General features: G+C 47.6%; 1 protein-coding gene across 1 annotated transcript in view; it reads left to right on the top strand.

Moving 5' to 3' along the window:
• Positions 1–14,689, top strand: part of Iqca1 (IQ motif containing with AAA domain 1) — a 112,741-nt gene extending 98,052 nt beyond the window's left edge. Inside the window, exons 17-19 of the mRNA XM_051154319.1 lie at positions 4,703–4,880; positions 8,954–9,192; positions 14,299–14,689. Coding sequence (XP_051010276.1) covers positions 4,703–4,880; positions 8,954–9,192; positions 14,299–14,415 — 534 coding nt within the window. The 3' untranslated portion in view covers positions 14,416–14,689. The remainder of the gene's footprint in view (positions 1–4,702; positions 4,881–8,953; positions 9,193–14,298) is intronic.
• Positions 14,690–16,499: the final 1,810 nt, after the last annotated feature.

Genomic DNA, 16,499 nt, shown 5'->3' with positions numbered 1-16,499 from the left:
ATTGCCCTGTCATTTCAAAACCTCTTAGGAAGACTCATTTGTTATATTTCATTTGTGAATCCAGTGGTTAGCGCCCTCTGCTGACCATGTTGAGACATTGAGGAAGAAAGGAAAAGTCCCCAGTCTGACTGATGACAGAAATTGCCAAGGAGCGTGTCATACGTTCCTATGTCTAAAGAGCAATGCAGGGCTGTCCTCAGCCAGTGGTCATATATATGATAGCATCATATGTGGATTGCTAACAGACCTGGTGGTTCACTGTCCTACAGAACTTCAGCCTCGGTGATATGAAACCCAGGAGGCATGGGCTGCGGGCTGGTTCTGCCATTCACCTTAGCTGGCTGCGTGTCGTTCACCAAGTAACCTGACCTCTCTTAGTCTTTACTTATTTAGTCATCAGCTCTTAGCTCTATAGGAACCTAAGTCCATAGAGATTCCGAAGAATGTGACCAGTGGATAAATGAGATCCAAAGGCCAGTGGGGAGGACTGAGACTGCTTTTAGGGGATACAACAAGAGCAGACACCTCACATGGGGAATGGTCATGCAAGGCAGGAAGCTGGCAGAAGATGGAGAAGTCGGTGGTACAGATGAACCACCTCTCCAGACCCCACATCCACCCTTCTGGTCTTGTCTTCCAAACCCTGAAAATACCATCCCATAGCCTGGTCTGTTCCATAGGATATGGAGGCACAGCCTCACTGTGCACAAATGGAACTTTTTCTCTGTTCACACCAGCTAGAAGATCCTTGACCGTCAGGAGAGTTCCTTGCTTTGAAGACCACAAATCACACCCAGGACAAGGCCCAGAATGTATAAGTTACTGTTCTGTCGCTGTCACCAAGCCACATGACCAAGGCATCTTAGGAAACAGAGCATTTAGTTTGGTTTATGGGTTCAGAGGGTTAGAATCCAAGATGGCTGAGTGGAGGCATGGCAGCAGGCAGAGCTGAGAGCTCACATCTTTGATCTGAGAGCTGGAGGCAGTGTGTACCCTGAGTGTGTGCATAAGGCCTTTCCCCCCTATTGACACACAGCCTTCAACAAGGCCCTACCTCCTAATCCTTCCCAAACAGTTCTCCTGACTGGGAACCAATTACTCAGATAGAGGAGCCTATCAGAGCCATTGTCGGTCAAACCACCACATAAAATATCCCATTGAATTTGAGCGAAAGCTTCCCTGAGGTCTCTGAATACAAGGTCCAGGGATAATGCAGGCACCCCAGCAGGAGGTGAGTGCTGAGCCACGTGGGTGCACAGCAGGCACCAGAGGATCTTGAGCACAGTAACCCCAGGCCTGACCCATTGGAACAGGGGCATAAAGTTCTTAATGCTTTTCTGCATTCTGGAGCTGAGGCTGGGGCTAGCTCTACCCAAGGTCCTCACCCACCAGGTCTTGGGGACCCACAGCAGTGGGTTCTCAACAACCCATGTTCAGAAGGGGAGGACCAAAGGCTAGGGCAACAGTTGCTACAGTGAACACGCGAACTTGGAGCAGCATTCTCACCAACTCCTAGCCACATGGGACTCAGAGTCCTTTCCCCCCCCCACCCCCCCACGACCCAGCCTTTATCCCAAAGGCTCCTCTGGTCTCCAGACTGTAAATGCCCAGAGAAGAAAGCATCTTCCAGGAACCAGGAGACCAATTATGGCTGACCACAATCACAACACAAAGAGCAAGGCCACTTGGCTCAAAATGGTTACCTGCCAGGCTGGAAGGTTCTAGGGCCATCCCTTGAAATCTCATCCATGGTGACAGATCCCCCCAGTACCTCTGCCTCACATTAAGACCCCTCTCCAGTAAAGCTTATGAAGTAATGGAAAAGGCTTAGCCAGCCCTGAGAAAACCTGACTGCAGAGCCTCTGTCACACTTCTGAGTTGCGGACATGGGTTCTGACAGAGAAGGGAGGTAAAAGAAGCACAGTAAACCCATGAGCACAACTCCCAGCAGCCCTTGGAGGGAGGCCTGGTCCTCTTTCACAAAAGAGAGCAGAGATTTGCGAGAACACAGGACTGAGGAAGGGTGATGGGGCATTCAGAGCCAGGCTAAGTATGGAGGCCATACCTTCAACCTGGGTACCACTCACAGACTGGAAGCTCCTTAATGCAAAACTGACTTTCCCTTCTGCTATGGGTCCAGCCTCCCGTTCCTCTCTGCCTCCTATAGTTCCCCTGGGACTATGCTAGACCTCTCCTGGGACTTGCCTTTGAGGACCTGTCTTAGGAGACAAAGATGAAAAACTCTTCCTCTGTTTCCTCCTCCTCTCCCTCCTCCTCCTCCCCCTTGCCCACCCCTGTCCTTCCATGTCACCCCAGCAAGCCCTTATTAGGCCTCAGAATTTTCAGAAAAGTCCAATCCTGGGGATGGAGAGGTGGGGACCCACCCGTGCTGCCCTGGTAGACCCTAGCTGGTGCCTGTTCTATGATGTTGCCATAACCAGACGGTCAGTCGTGTCAGAGACGAAGGTAAAGATTGAGACAAGGGCGCCTGCTCCTGCATTTTCCGCATCATTACCCTTCGTTACTCCATCTAGCCCCAGCCTTCCCTGCTGCCACAATAGGTCTCCACCGGGGAATTGCTTGCTTTGTTGGCGCTGGCTGTGATGCTCATTTTTTTGTGGCGTTAACTGCAGAAAAGCAAATTGAAATTGCCTTGTGGATGCTAGCCACTAATTTGAAATTGCCCACAATAATACAGTTGTGAGAGACTGGCAGGCCAGCCGTGAGGGGTGGCGGACGTGGAGGTGACCAGCTAATCAGGAGACGTTTCCCAGTATGATTGATGAGCAGGCCTTGTGCTGAATGAACGAACGAACGAACGGCTCTGAAATGGAACTGCACTGGCCCGAGCATTGGGAGAACACACACCTGCTTTCTTGTTCCCGACTCAAGAGAACGCCCCTCCTCAGTATGAAGGGGGTCACTGTAGATGCCACCCAGGATCAACATTTGTCATCCAAATAGGCTACTTAATTTCGGATCTCCCTGCCATTTCAGGACATGCAAATAGCCCACCTCAGAAAGAGAAGGGTGGGCACCACCATCACCATAGCAACTGAGCTACTAAGGGTGTGTACCTGTTCTGAGCCTTCCAGAACACTCAGGTCAATCCTTTCTCTGCCAGTCTTTGGGTAGCTCACACATGCACCCCCTCACTTCCTGCGCACCCCCTACAAGGCTTGTTTGCCCTGCTTTGCTTCTTAAAATCCCAGCCTACCTTCTGCGTCTCCACTCATCTCTCAACCTACCACCATTCCATCTCCACTCCATAGAAAATGCTTTTGAAAGGCACCATGGCATAAAAGTAACACAAGACGCCCCCCCCCCATCTGAAAACTATAAAAGCATTCAGAGGTTCCAAAGGCCTCAACAGACAGGAAGGCATCCAGTAGATATGCCGGGGTTGAAGATTTAATGTTGCTAAGATGGAGTCAGATTTCTAGCTATGATAAACACTGACCAAAACCACCTTTGGGAAGGAAAAGTTACATGTTGCTGAAGGAAGCCAGAGCAGCTCAAGCCGTACCCGGGGATGGGCATTGGAGAAGAGACCATGGAGGAATGCTACTTAGCGGATGGCTCCCATTACTTTCAAGCCCTGCGTTCCTAGTAATTCAGATCCCCTGGCCAGGGGTGGCACAGCCCACAGTAGTCTAGGACCTCCCATGTCAAGCTCAGTCAAGAAGATGCCTCACAGCTGTGCTCATGGGCCAAACTGAGAGGCAGTTTCTCCTCTTTGCAGATGGCTCTAGCTCGTGGTGACAAACTAACCATGCAGATGACATCGCCTTGAGATCCACCTTCAGCTGCAGTGCAACCCCCATAAGCTTCGGGGCTGACTCGTTCACATACATTTAAAGCTAACTCCAAAGTTTGTGTGGAAATTCAAGAGACCTGGCCAAAATAATAAAGCCCCCAACTCCTTTTTTTTAAAGCCCACAACTTGTAACGAGCTAAAAAAAAAAAAAAAAAAAAAAGCCATGTTCCCGCCCCCCTCAAAAAAAGACACCAGCCTGACCACGTAGTTCATAAGAAGATGCAAAGTATCATTAGTCAACAGGAGCCAAAATGAGTGGGCATCTCTGCCTAAGCTCTCATCCCGTGCTGCCTCTTCATCTAGCTGTACCTGTCAGATGTAACTCCAAGGCATGCGTTGCCTGTGGCTACAGGACCAGCTCTGCTTCTTCCTGGCATCCAGAGCAGAGCCCATCCACACCCCAGCCTCTCCCTCTTGGTGAAGACGTGGCACTGAAATGCTACAGCCTGAAGTCATCATCCAGCTGCTGACAGCGGCAGAGCCCTTGGTGACACGGGAGCCAGGACTTTGGGTCCTCGTGGTGCCTTGTGCAGCACAGGAAAACGGAGTCCATCTTCTAAGGCAGCTAGGGACAAAGTGGTTTTTTTGGAGCCAAGAAATCTAGGTCTTGGGTCCTCATCAGGTGCTTCTTTCCTTCCTTTCCGTTCTTCTTAATTCCAAATTTGAAAACAGAGGCCACGGGCAGGAAATTGCCACAAGAAAATGTCGGGCCAAGTAGGAGGCGCTTCCCAGGGTCCATCCAGGGAGACACTTAGAGAAGGTGTGAGCAGAACCTTGAAATGGCCTCGCCGAGTGCACGTCACCGCACATGCCACTCCATTTTCTCCACCCTCAGTTCTTTTCTCCATATGACCTAATCTTTCCCCTCTCTCTTCCTCCTCCCAGAATGAACCAAAACGCCTGAAAAAACACCTCCCCAAATTTCTGAAGCTCCTGAAACCAGACGACAGGATCCTGATCGTGGGGACCACACAGCGCCCTTTTGATGCTGAGCTTCAGTCCTTCTGCAGAGTATACCAAAAGATCATTCTGGTTCCCAGACCCGACTATGGTTCCAGATATGGCAAGTATCATAAGGCTTTCTGGGAGGCACCAAAGCTGGGCCACCGGGGTCTGCTTGCAGGCGAGTAGAGCAGGAGGGCTGCGGGTGGGCTTAGAACAGTGGTTCTCAACCTGTGGGTCACGACCCCTTTGGTGGTCACATATTCTGCGTCCTGCACAACAGATAGTTACATTACAATTCCTAACAGCAGCAAAATTACAGTTATGAGGTAGCAGCGAAGTAATTTTATGGTTAAGGGTCACCATAACATGAGGAATTGTGTTAAAGGGTCACAGCATTAGGAAGGCTGAGAACCACTGATTTAGAGGAACCTGCGTCCTTCGGGGGCTAAGGCTGTCAGTCGTTCTAGCGGCACCGAGTGTGACCCTGACCTCATAAGGAGTCAAGGAGGGAAGACTCTAGGACCTGTTATGTCTACCCACCTAGGGCTTGTTGATCATGTAGGGCCACAGCGGTCCTTCTCAACCAGCAAGACCTGAAGAACGAAGGGAAGACGGGTTGGTGGGTGACACAGGTGACACGGCAGGAGAGAAGAGTAGGAAGGAGCGGGGAGAAAGCTGGACAGAGGTGAGGGTCACCAGAAAGAGATGGGGAGACATGAAGAGGCTGTACAGAAGAGGAGACCAGTGAGGAGCAGAAAGGAGGGTGGTGCAGTGCTGGGAGCAGCAGTGGGGATCCTGTATGGGGCTCCGGTCCTCTCGGGGCTCCCCCTCCCTCCTCAGCTCATTCACTTTCCCTTTTCTCTTATTTCACATCACTTTACCGCAAAGAGATGGCGTGTTCGTTTTAAGCGACTACAAGCCCTAGGCTTAACTTTGGATTGAGTGTCTGACAAAAGCACAGACTTTACAGGGAAACTATCAATTCACATGGCAGGCAGCTGATGTCCCTGACGGAAGTGCCAGGTGTCTCCAAGAACTCAGGTCAAACTGCAGATTCTTTACTGAGTGTTTTCTGCCTTCATCGCGGTGGAGAAGGAGCCCTTCCTCTTGGGCAGAAAGTGCTTCTCCCGGGCCCAGGGCCCATCCATCAAGTGCCTGCTTCTCACACATTTCTTCCCAGCGGTAATTCATCTGGCAGCCATTTTTGCCGTCATCATAAACGCTGTGTGTGTTTCTCACTGTAGCCCTGACGCTCTCAGTGTCAGTGCTGCAGAGCATCTGTCTTAGAGAAAGACCACTCCTGCCTCCACAGTGATCACAGAGGTTTCCTCCAGCCCTTGCAGTCAAGGGCTACAGATTCATTGCCGGAGCCACTACTCTGCCATTTATCTACCCAGCAGCCAAGAGCCCCAGAGGTGTGCGAACACATCCCCCGCATCACCACATGTCAAACCCCACAGGGGTGAGTTGGGTACAGTAGGCACAGGGAGGTCAGCTGGGCAGCTGGGTGGGGCAGGAGGCTTGAAATAAAGCTCACTAGTCATAGCTCAGTGTCTACCTCCCTCCTAGTGCCCAAATGAACCTGTTCTACAAACCACCCTCAGAAGCCCCCCTCCACCACTACTCCCTGGGGCCACCCTACTGCTGTACCCTAGCTGCCTTTCCCCAGGATCTGCCTGGCTAATTACACAATCCATAGGCCCCGCCCATCCAGACTACAATGGGTGAGCTCAAGAGTAAAGGGTTCAGGTTTGTTTGGAGTTCAAGGCCCCAGAGGGTCAGTCTCTCACTCAGATCGTATCACGTAGCTCTTGGGCCCATGAAGCCCAAGATAAAATGAAAGTTAAGCTCCTATGCCAAGGAGGACCCAGCCAGAATCGGGTCAGTTGAGGGAAACAAAAAGCAGATTGCTGAGCCCAGATCCCTCCCTTTCTCCACAAAGGGTGGGGAATGTGGGTCAGTCTACAGAGTGAGGGGCCTCCCTTCCAAAGGAGGAAGCCAAAGGCTGGGGTAATGGCCCAGGCAGCATGAGGACCTGAGCCTGACCTCCCAGCTGCACACCTGTCATCCCAGTGCTAGCCCATCGGCCAGCTTAGCCACCTCAGTGAGCTCTAGGCTCAACAAGTGATCCTGTCTCTTCGCAAAGTGAGGTGGAGAGCAACTGAGGATGGTACAGGACATCCACCTTGGGCTCCTGCACGAGCACACATGCGCGCGCATGCGCACGCACACGCGCATGCACACACGCGCACACACACACACACACACACACACACACACACACACACACACTACCATCCCCAGCAGAGGCTCCCTTGCTGTCATAAACACTGAAGGGGTGCTCACCTCACCCATACCAGCACCCAAGACATCTGTGCTTTTTTCTTCCCATCTGCAGTCCTGGGTCATCCAGCTGCCTGCCAGTCCTGGGCCCGCTGTGGAGCCCCTCTCAGCTGAGACTCTCTACACCAGGTCCCATAGACCCCAGGGAGTAGCTCAAGTGTCACCTGTCAGAGCCACCACTGGAGTCCATTGGTCTTTTCTACAGATTGAACAGGTTTGGGTAGAAACCAAAGCTGTTTGCAAGTGACACAGTTGTGTAGTTGAGGCTGCTGTCTGCCATTTTGCTGGAAATTGTATTTTCTGATTTCTAATTCTGTCTATGGTGCTTACATTTAAATGCGATTTCTCCTTGTTTGCTATGCTCTGTCTACACACACACACACACACACACACACACACACACACACACACTGCTCATGTTTCATAGTTGGTGTTTAGAGGGTTAAGAAACTGGAAGGCAATGTTAATAGTTTGAGAAACAGCAGTAATCCAGGTACAGAAACCGCCCTGTCACATGCTGCGGACCTCCCAGTATGTCAGGTGCACACTTGGCAGTTTGTACCTACTTCCTTCTCCCACTAGCATTAACCAGGGCTCCAATCCCAACAAACCCACGAAGGATATAACAGAATTTCAGGAAGTTGGCTGTTGTTTTAAGCCACTAGGAGGCCCCTGTGGCCCTGGCTACCTCCCCACAAGTGTCCAAGCCCATCATTCCTAATGCTGCAGCAGCTTAGCTCATTCAAGGCCCATACTCCCAATCCAGGATGCCAGTAGGAGAGAACACTGGGTAATTCTCATCCGGGCTGTGGTACTCCCTGACATAGCCATGGCCCTTCCCTCAGCCATTCTATTCCTCATAGAAGTAAGCAGAGCTTTACATCTTGGCCAGCTTTGGGTGAATGTATTTATGGAGTCATTGAATAGACCCAGAATAGACCCTTGACCTGACCTGTCAATCATCATAGCTCATTAAAATGGTCATTTTTAAACTGCAGTTTTGGTGTTCCTTGAGGAAGTTAAAAATGCTTTGGAGTCTAACCAGACCTTCCTAATGAAGAGACAGACAGTCACAGGAACACTCCTCACACAGCCTAGTTTGAAAACAGCAGGCCCCAGTAATCCCCCTCAAAGCTCCCTGAACAGCGAGGACATAGCTCACTGGTCATGGTGTTATTTTGAAGACTGTACAAGACTTCCAAATCTGTCTCTAAAGTTAAGCATCACAAAGCATCTTATGACTCCTTTTCACAGCATCCCTATGCTCTGAGAGAATGGTCCCCTGACCCCAGCACCCATCTGAATGGCTGCAGTCAGCCAGCATGTTGATGGCCTGGGGGGTGGAGGGGAGGAATGTGGTGTTACTATGTGGAGCCTGGCACCGGCTAATAAAAGTGGGAATCTGTATTCTTATTCCAGTTACAACAATAAAACAAGAAATGAACCTTATAATTACAAAGGGAAAGACATTCTGCTCCCACTTACCCACACTCATGGATGAGCAGGGAAACCACACACACCCAAGGTGAATTTCCCATCTTGAAAGTTTCTAAATCCCCTTGCATTTGCCACATTAAAACCGTTCGGGGTTTCATTTTCCTTCGAGAATTCGCAAGGGACCTGAGTTGGAACTACAGACTTGAGAGTCTCCAATATGCATCCCAGTTCTGGAAAAGTCCCCAGGGGAGATGCATCTAGCTGATTCAACTGTCTGCTCATCTGAATTGCAAAGCAACTGGGGTGGGCTTCTCTTCGACCGACCATCTCTCCAGGAGAGAGGGGGTTTTGAATGGAGAACTTGGCGTAATTGCGGTCTCCTGTCTTTCCCTACTCCCTTGGATATGGCAGTTCTGTGGAAACAAATCATTCTTCGCAACGGAGGTGTACTCACCAATGCCTTGAACATCAGTTGCCTGTCCAAAGTCACTGACGGCTTCACACAAGGGCAGATCGTCAAAGTAGTCAAAGAGGTGCTCACCGACCACAGAGTCCGGCGGCAGCCTAACAAACCGCTCACAGCCGTGGAATTCATCGCCATGATGACCAGCATGAACCCCGTCTACAAAGAGGAAGAAGAGAGCTTTAAGGTAACACCACACCACCCCTGCCCGCCAAATCCTAGGCAAGCGCTTGTCACGTGACCTCCCTCTCCCTCCAGGTTCCTCGCCTCCATGGATTTGAGTCCTGCCCCATAGAGTGAAATTTTCAAACTCGCCATTCTGAGACCTCATAGCCTTTGGCGCCTCAGGGCATTTGTCTTGTGAATTTTATTTGTACCTGGGAGGTTAGCGCTCCTGTCTTCTAGATCTCAGGAAAACCATAGTCTGTGGCAATTATGGAGTGACACTCAAGTTGCCGAATTAAGCAATAGTTTGAACGCCACTGATTTCAGAGCTTGGACTGTGGGATATGTTGCTCACTGGCACAGCATTTGCCTAGAGACCACAAGGCCCTGGGTTCAGTCTCCTGTCTTCCACAAACAAAGCCTCTCTCTCTCTCTCTCTCTCTCTCTCTCTCTCTCTCTCTCTCTCTCTCTCTCTCTCTCTCTCTCTGTGTGTGTGTGTGTGTGTGTGTGTGTGTGTGTGTGTGTATGTCTGTCTGTCTGTCTGTCTGTCTGTCTCTATCTCTCTTCTGTCTCTGTCTTTCTCTCTGTGTATGTGTGTGTGTCTGTCTGTCTGTCTGTCTCTGTGTATGTGTGTATGTGTGTGTGTGTGTCTGTCTGTCTGTCTCTCTCTCCCTTCCCCCCTCCCTCCCCCCCCCCCCCCCCCCGCTTCATCCTTTATTTTGCTTTCACCACACAGTTCACATTATGGGACAAGTTTGGCATAGGAAAAACTATACCTAACTGTCTTTCAAGATGAAGCTGTCTGCCCCTGTCCTCACAGCGACCCCTTCCTTTCTAGTCTCCTGTGTACATACAATAAGAAACATGAGACAGATCATCAGAATTCAGTTTGCCAGTGTTTGGGAGCATGCTAATGTGTTGGTGGGAGGTTTCAGTCGGGAGGAGACCTAGAGAGCAAAGCTCTCACTTGTCCTTCCCAAGTCTGTCTTCCTAGGAGGAATGAAGCTGCCCATGCTTTCCTCGGTCCTGTAGCGGGGCTAAGGCACAGTCAGGAGCCCTTGCCAGTGCCTAGGCTGCAGGCATTGCTCAAAGACTCCTTCTTGCCTTTAGTTCAGCAATTCTTGGCCTTCCTAACGCTGCAACCCTTTGCTGTGACCCCAACCATAAAAGTATTTCATAGCTGCTTCATAGCTGTACGTTTGCTGCTGTTGTGAGTTATAATGTAAATGTCTGTGTTTTCCCCCATGGTCTGTTTTCTGTGTAGCCTGGGCTGTCCTGGAACGTACTCTGTAGGCCAGGCTGACCTCAAACTCAGAGATCCATCTGCCTCTGCCTCTGCCTCTGCCTCTGCCTCTGCCTCTGCCTCTGCCTCTGCCTCTAAAGACATGTGCCGCCACCACCCGGTGAGTTTTTTATTCTGTACTGTTAACTTGTTTACCATTCTGTTGCCTTAACTGTTTGTGTTAGTTAAAAAAATATTATCTCCCAGTAATATGATCTCTTCTGAAATTTGGCCTTTTAAAAATCCTTTTCTAAAACATTGATTTTCCTTATTTTCAGGAATGTGGTTTAGCATGTTAAAACCTAAAGCTTTCTCTTTTTAACTTTACAAATTGATCTCTAGTCATTTCTGCTGTGACCGGTGTTTGAGGACTGACAGACAAATGCATTCTTGCCTCCATTCTTGGTGGATTTACTCATTCTATTCCTCTCTCAAGAAATGGAATCATTTCCCCACCATTAGCCTACTTACCAGGCACAGTGCTAGCCCCAAGTCAATGCTCGATAGATTTGTTAGTGACACATTTATTGAACAGATGGCCACATGGGGTGATGCCATCACCTGTCTGGATACTGAGAGGACCACTGCTGACATGCCGCATGACTAGGCCATGAGTTTTCCCTAACTGTGCTTCTGAGGATGTGTCTCCTGAGCTCCCAGGCCCTCGCAAACATTCTGTCCCGTTCCTTGGAATGTGGTGGCGAGAACGTGTAGGGCTAACGATGTCACCATTCAGAGCTCACAGCCTTGGACAGGATGGAGAAAACACACAATGCTATGGATGGTAGGATCATTTAGACCTCACAGCCTTCTATAGCCTGAGCTATAAAGAGGTGGGGGTGAGTAAATAAGAGCCCCCCCAAAGAGATCTTGATACACAGAGCTCACAAGGCAAAGGGCGAGTAAGTTTACTGTTGGCTAACCCTAAGATCCTCAGACTAGCCTGAGCTAGTCTAGAGAGTCCAACAGAACCCTGTAAGCAGATGACTAGAGAGGGGGCAATTGGAGGGGTACTCACTGGCATCTCAAGTACCCTAATGTCACAGCTTATGGAGAGACAGGGACCCACCCACCAGAAGCACAGAGGTCTGTGGAAGCTGCCATAGGCAAGAGATCAGCCTCTCCCAGGAGGCACACAGCCTTACCAATGCCTGGACCTAAGCCAGTGAGACCATTCCAGAACTGTGAGGCCCTAAATGTATTGCTCTGAGTACTGATTTGAGCAATTTGTCAAAAAAGCAGTAAGAAAGAAAAAAAAAAAAAAACGATACCAGAAACATGTAACTCCACCAAGAACTGAGCCGAGAGCAGCAGAGCCGTGATTCATGGCCTTACTCCAAAACAAAGTCCATTAGCTGGACCCTATGCCGCAGAATCCTGAAGTCTCTAAATGAAGAACTCAATACTGGAAGCCCTTGACCACTTCACTTATTAAAAATAGAGCCAAGGCTAAGAGGAGGAGGGTCCTTAGGTAGCTCTCACACAGGCCAACATAAGATGTACATGTGCAGGAGCCTTGGACACAGGCAGTGGACCCTGCGCAGAGTTGAAATGCATTCAGGCCTCGCCAGGGCATTTGTTCAAGACATTCTATATGGTGTCAAAGACCTTGCCAGCACATTGTCTGTCAAGGAGCCACATCAATGCTACTCCAGGACACCAGAATTCCAACTCAAAATGCTAACATTTTTCAAAAAAGTTATGTGATCATTAAAACCCCTGAAATCATATCAAAAGCAAAGAGAGAGAAAAAAAATGTTCTATGCAGAAGTGCATCCACGTCAAGGAACATCCAGTTCCTACAAGAAACATAACTCTCGATGAAGACAAGTTCACAATAAAAGCATTATGACCCATGAAGAAATAACATGGGGCAACTATATCTAACTTAGTAATAGCTTATAGAACGTTCTGAGAGACAACTACATATTAAATACAATTAAATTACAAAACGCTAGAAATGTCACAAAGAGAAAAAGGAACCAAATAGAATATCTGATACTGAAAAGAAAATAAACATTAAAGTAAAAATTCAGTGAATATGCTATCTGTTGACTAGACATACCTACTTAATTATGTGAATGGGAAGAAGAGATACAGAGACTAAAACTATGGACAGACAGCCACAATCCTTTAAAACTAATGTGGAAAACCAAAACAGGAAAACACTGTAGAAAATACAGTTTATTCAACAACAGTTAATTTAAAAAGAAGCCATGGAATTGAAAGAGAGCAAGCCAGCGGGGTATATGGGAAAGTTTGGAGATAAGAAAAAGGAGTAAATGGTGTCATTATATTACACAGTCTCAAAAAATAATTTTAAAAATTTAAAGAATAATATGACAAAATGCTTTGAATGCATATAATTACATGTTCAAGAAAATAAGTGAAAACATAACTTCCACTAAAAATGTGTTTTTGAAATAGAAAAAATACCAAATTAAATAATAGGAGATAATTTTCTTTTAAAATCATAAAACAATTTATAATTGAAAAAATACTAACTAAATGTATTTTTACTAAATACTAAAAAATAGCTAATTAAATGGCAAAAAGCTAAGAGGAGTGTGAACTCTAGACTAAATAAGTAAGGTCAAAGAGCAAATCACAGAACTGAAAATTGACTCTGGGGAATTCCCTCAAGAAGGCATCACAGAAAAACAAAACAGATAAAACCTATAAAAGTAAAAGAAAACCATTTAAAAGGAGTTGACCTTTGACTAACAGAACTCCCAGATGGAAAAAAATACAAGATAACTCTAAAGTAATACTTGTAAAAAATTTTCCCAAATTAAAAACATGAGCTATCAGATTAAAAATAAATTCCAGGCAGCCAGCTAGACAAATAGGAGAAAATCCATTTTTGTCAATTACTACAAGGCTAAGAACAAGATAACAAAGTAAGCTAAAACAAACAAACAAACAAAGCATGAGAAATCAAACATCTCTTTGGTAGCAAGAGATACCACAAAACAGTGACTTACACCATCTAAGTGCTGGGGGGAAAACGATCATCTAGCTAACATTTATACCCAGCTAAACTAGCACAGGAGCAAACTAGTGACAGGAGGAAACAAAGATATCTTGAGACAAATGACTGAAATAGTCTCCCACTCACAGAGAGCAACTTGGACAAGTCAAACCATGCCACATTTGGTTCCCAGAATCTACATCAAGTAATGTACAACTGCTAACATTCCAGCTCCAAGATGCCCTCTTCTGGCCTCTCGGGCATCTACATGCACATGGGTGCACACCCACACGTGCGTGCACACACATGCATGCACACACATGCACACACACACACACACAAAGAGATGGGCAGATGAGGGAGGAAGAAATTTTTTTAACCGAATTGTAATAAAACTGACAAACAGCATGCAGTATAATCATTTGCTTAGATTATCTGTAAGATTATAAATTGAAAAGTTTCTCCAGTTTTAAGTAAAATATTACCAGTATCATGTTTCCTACAGCATCTCCCTCAAAGGATGTTGACCACTGTGGCCATGCATGTCTAACCAGTTGAGCTACTAATGGCTAGCCAGCATGTGAACCAGGAGCCATCCACATTACCAGGAAAGCGATCAGGCAGTCTTAATTACGCAGGACTGTGGGTAGGAGTTGATATGTGGTTCTCTGAAACTACCAACTACCAGAGGACAAGTTTTAACTCACAGAATTACAAGCCAGAAATGCAATGAGGCCTTTGTACTGAGCTTACACCAAATGCCCGGTGTCTAACGGCCCCTTACCATCCCTTTCTTAGCAGATGCATCTTTACCTCCGGGATTATCTCAGTATATTCATGTTGTTTGATCATTTCTAAATATCTTTTCCTTTCAGAACTGGTATGCCAAAACCCCTCTGGGGAAAAAGCGAATATTGTCACTAACAGTTGGTGGCGGCAAAGAAAAGGAGGAGAAAGGGAAAAAGAAAGGAAAAATAGCGAAAAAGAAGTAACTTCCTCCTCAGGAGCCACCTTGAGCGTCTTTGAGATGGTGATGGCCCCACCTCATCGGGGAAAGGCTCACCCCTGCTCTCTTGGGGAAGCCTATGAAGAAGCTAAGAGGCAAGCAGCCGCTCCCAGGCCCTGCACACTAACCAGTTTGCTCAGTTATCCTTTAGGAGGCTGGACACCAAGTGAGATGCCCTTTACAGCCATTCCTACTGCTTGCCACTGTCCCTTAATTCATGCAGTCTGTCTGTAATTCAAGTTTGCTTTCTCCACTCCCACACTGTCTCACACTTGTCAGTATTAGGGCCAAGATTACAACATACAGGGAGATCTCTCCTGTGATGAGAGCACCATAATTGTATTGTTGGTACACTAGCTGTTTATTAACCCATATTCATTGTATATTTTATTGCACATATTTTAATAATTTAATCATTTGCTGTAGTAATGAGTATCACATAATGAAATAAAGCTGTTGTCCTTGAACTGACCTCGTAATTTTGGTGGTGGAGCTAAGCAAGATCTTTACTGTGGCCGGGTGGTGGTGGCGCTGCCTTTAATCCCAGCACTTGGGAGGCAGAGGCAGGTGGATCGTTGTGAGTTCAAGGCCAGCCTAGTCTACAAAGTGAGCCCAGGACAGCCAAGGCTACACAGAGAAACCCTGTCTCAAAAAACCAAAACCAATAACAACAACAAAAAACAAAACAAAATATCTTTACTGTGGACTCGGCCAGTTTCCTAGTGTTTACATGAAACTCACAAAGTGTGGTGGCCCCTCTGCCATTTGGACCACTGCACTGACCACTGGCTTCTAGAAGCTAGCTGACCTCTGTAAGCCAAAGACTTGGCAAAAACCACAACCTAAAATGGGAGAGGGACTAGAGAGATGGTTGAGAGAGTGTATGCACTTGAGAAGGGCCTGGATTCAGTTCCCAGCACGCACAACGCTCACAAATATCTCTAATCCCAACTCCAAGCAACCCAACATCCTCTGTGGCACCCACACTCACGTGTATATACCTACACAGAAACCCACACATGGACACACATAATTAAAAATAATAGTTTTTAAAAATAAAAACAGGGTAAGTACAAATAAAACAAAATCTAAATGAGATATAAAGAGATTAAATAAAAATATTTGAGGATAGATGAGTTAAGGGGTCAAAACAGAATGTAAACTTTACAAAAACATGACAGGCTATTTGGTGGGAAACTGCACTTTAAAATAGTGTGGAGGGCTTAATTACAGCAAGAGATAACTGAGATGGGTGATTTCATTTCAGTACTAAGGATACCCCATCTTACAGTTTGGGGTACAACACAGGGTCACCATGTCTCCCACTAACAGGCCAGGCCAGTCATCCAGGTTCTCCAGGACCCAGCAAGTACGGCCACGACACACAGGAAGGCTCCGTGTTCTCCAGCCAGCCACACATGTCCCAGTCTGAGTCTGTAGGAGATGGGCAGCACAAATGAGCAGCCACAGGGACCCACCCTGACCCTCAAGCCTTGGACATGCTCTGGGTGCACCAGAAAGCACAGTTCTACCAGAGAAATTCCTAGAAGCGAAACTTCGGTGGAGGCAGCTGCCTATGCTTTCTTTGCATTCCGTGTTGCACCCCTTTGCAGGGGTCAGGGGCACAGTGGAGAGTCTTGTCACTCATGCTGCTGTGGGAAGTCTGTCCTGCCATATTCCACAAAGCAGTTGCAGCGGTCAAACTTGGTGTACTTGCCTGAAATCACACTTAAGACCCAGCCTGAGCTCTCCCTGCCAGTGAACCCAGGAGGTACTGGAAGGCTTGTGTAAGGAGAGGAAGCAAGGTGACATGATGGTGGGGGTAGGGTGGAGGGATGGGTGAGGAGAGGGGACACTCCCTTCTGCAGTTCTGCCAGGGTCTCAGTTATTCCTGGGCCATTATGTAGCAATTAGCCCCTCTTGAGCATGCTCTAAGTGAGGGGGCAGTAATTAACGTCATTAACCCTCATTAAAGGGATCTTCTATGGAATTGCATCTGATTAGAGTGGAACTCAAGTTGTCTGGTGGTTCCGCACCCAGCCTGCACTTGTGAAGAACGAGATCCAAGTT

This window comes from Acomys russatus, chromosome 12 (assembly GCF_903995435.1).
Source record: "Acomys russatus chromosome 12, mAcoRus1.1, whole genome shotgun sequence".
Lineage (NCBI taxonomy): Eukaryota > Metazoa > Chordata > Mammalia > Rodentia > Muridae > Acomys > Acomys russatus.
This window is presented reverse-complemented; position numbering and strand designations above follow the sequence as displayed.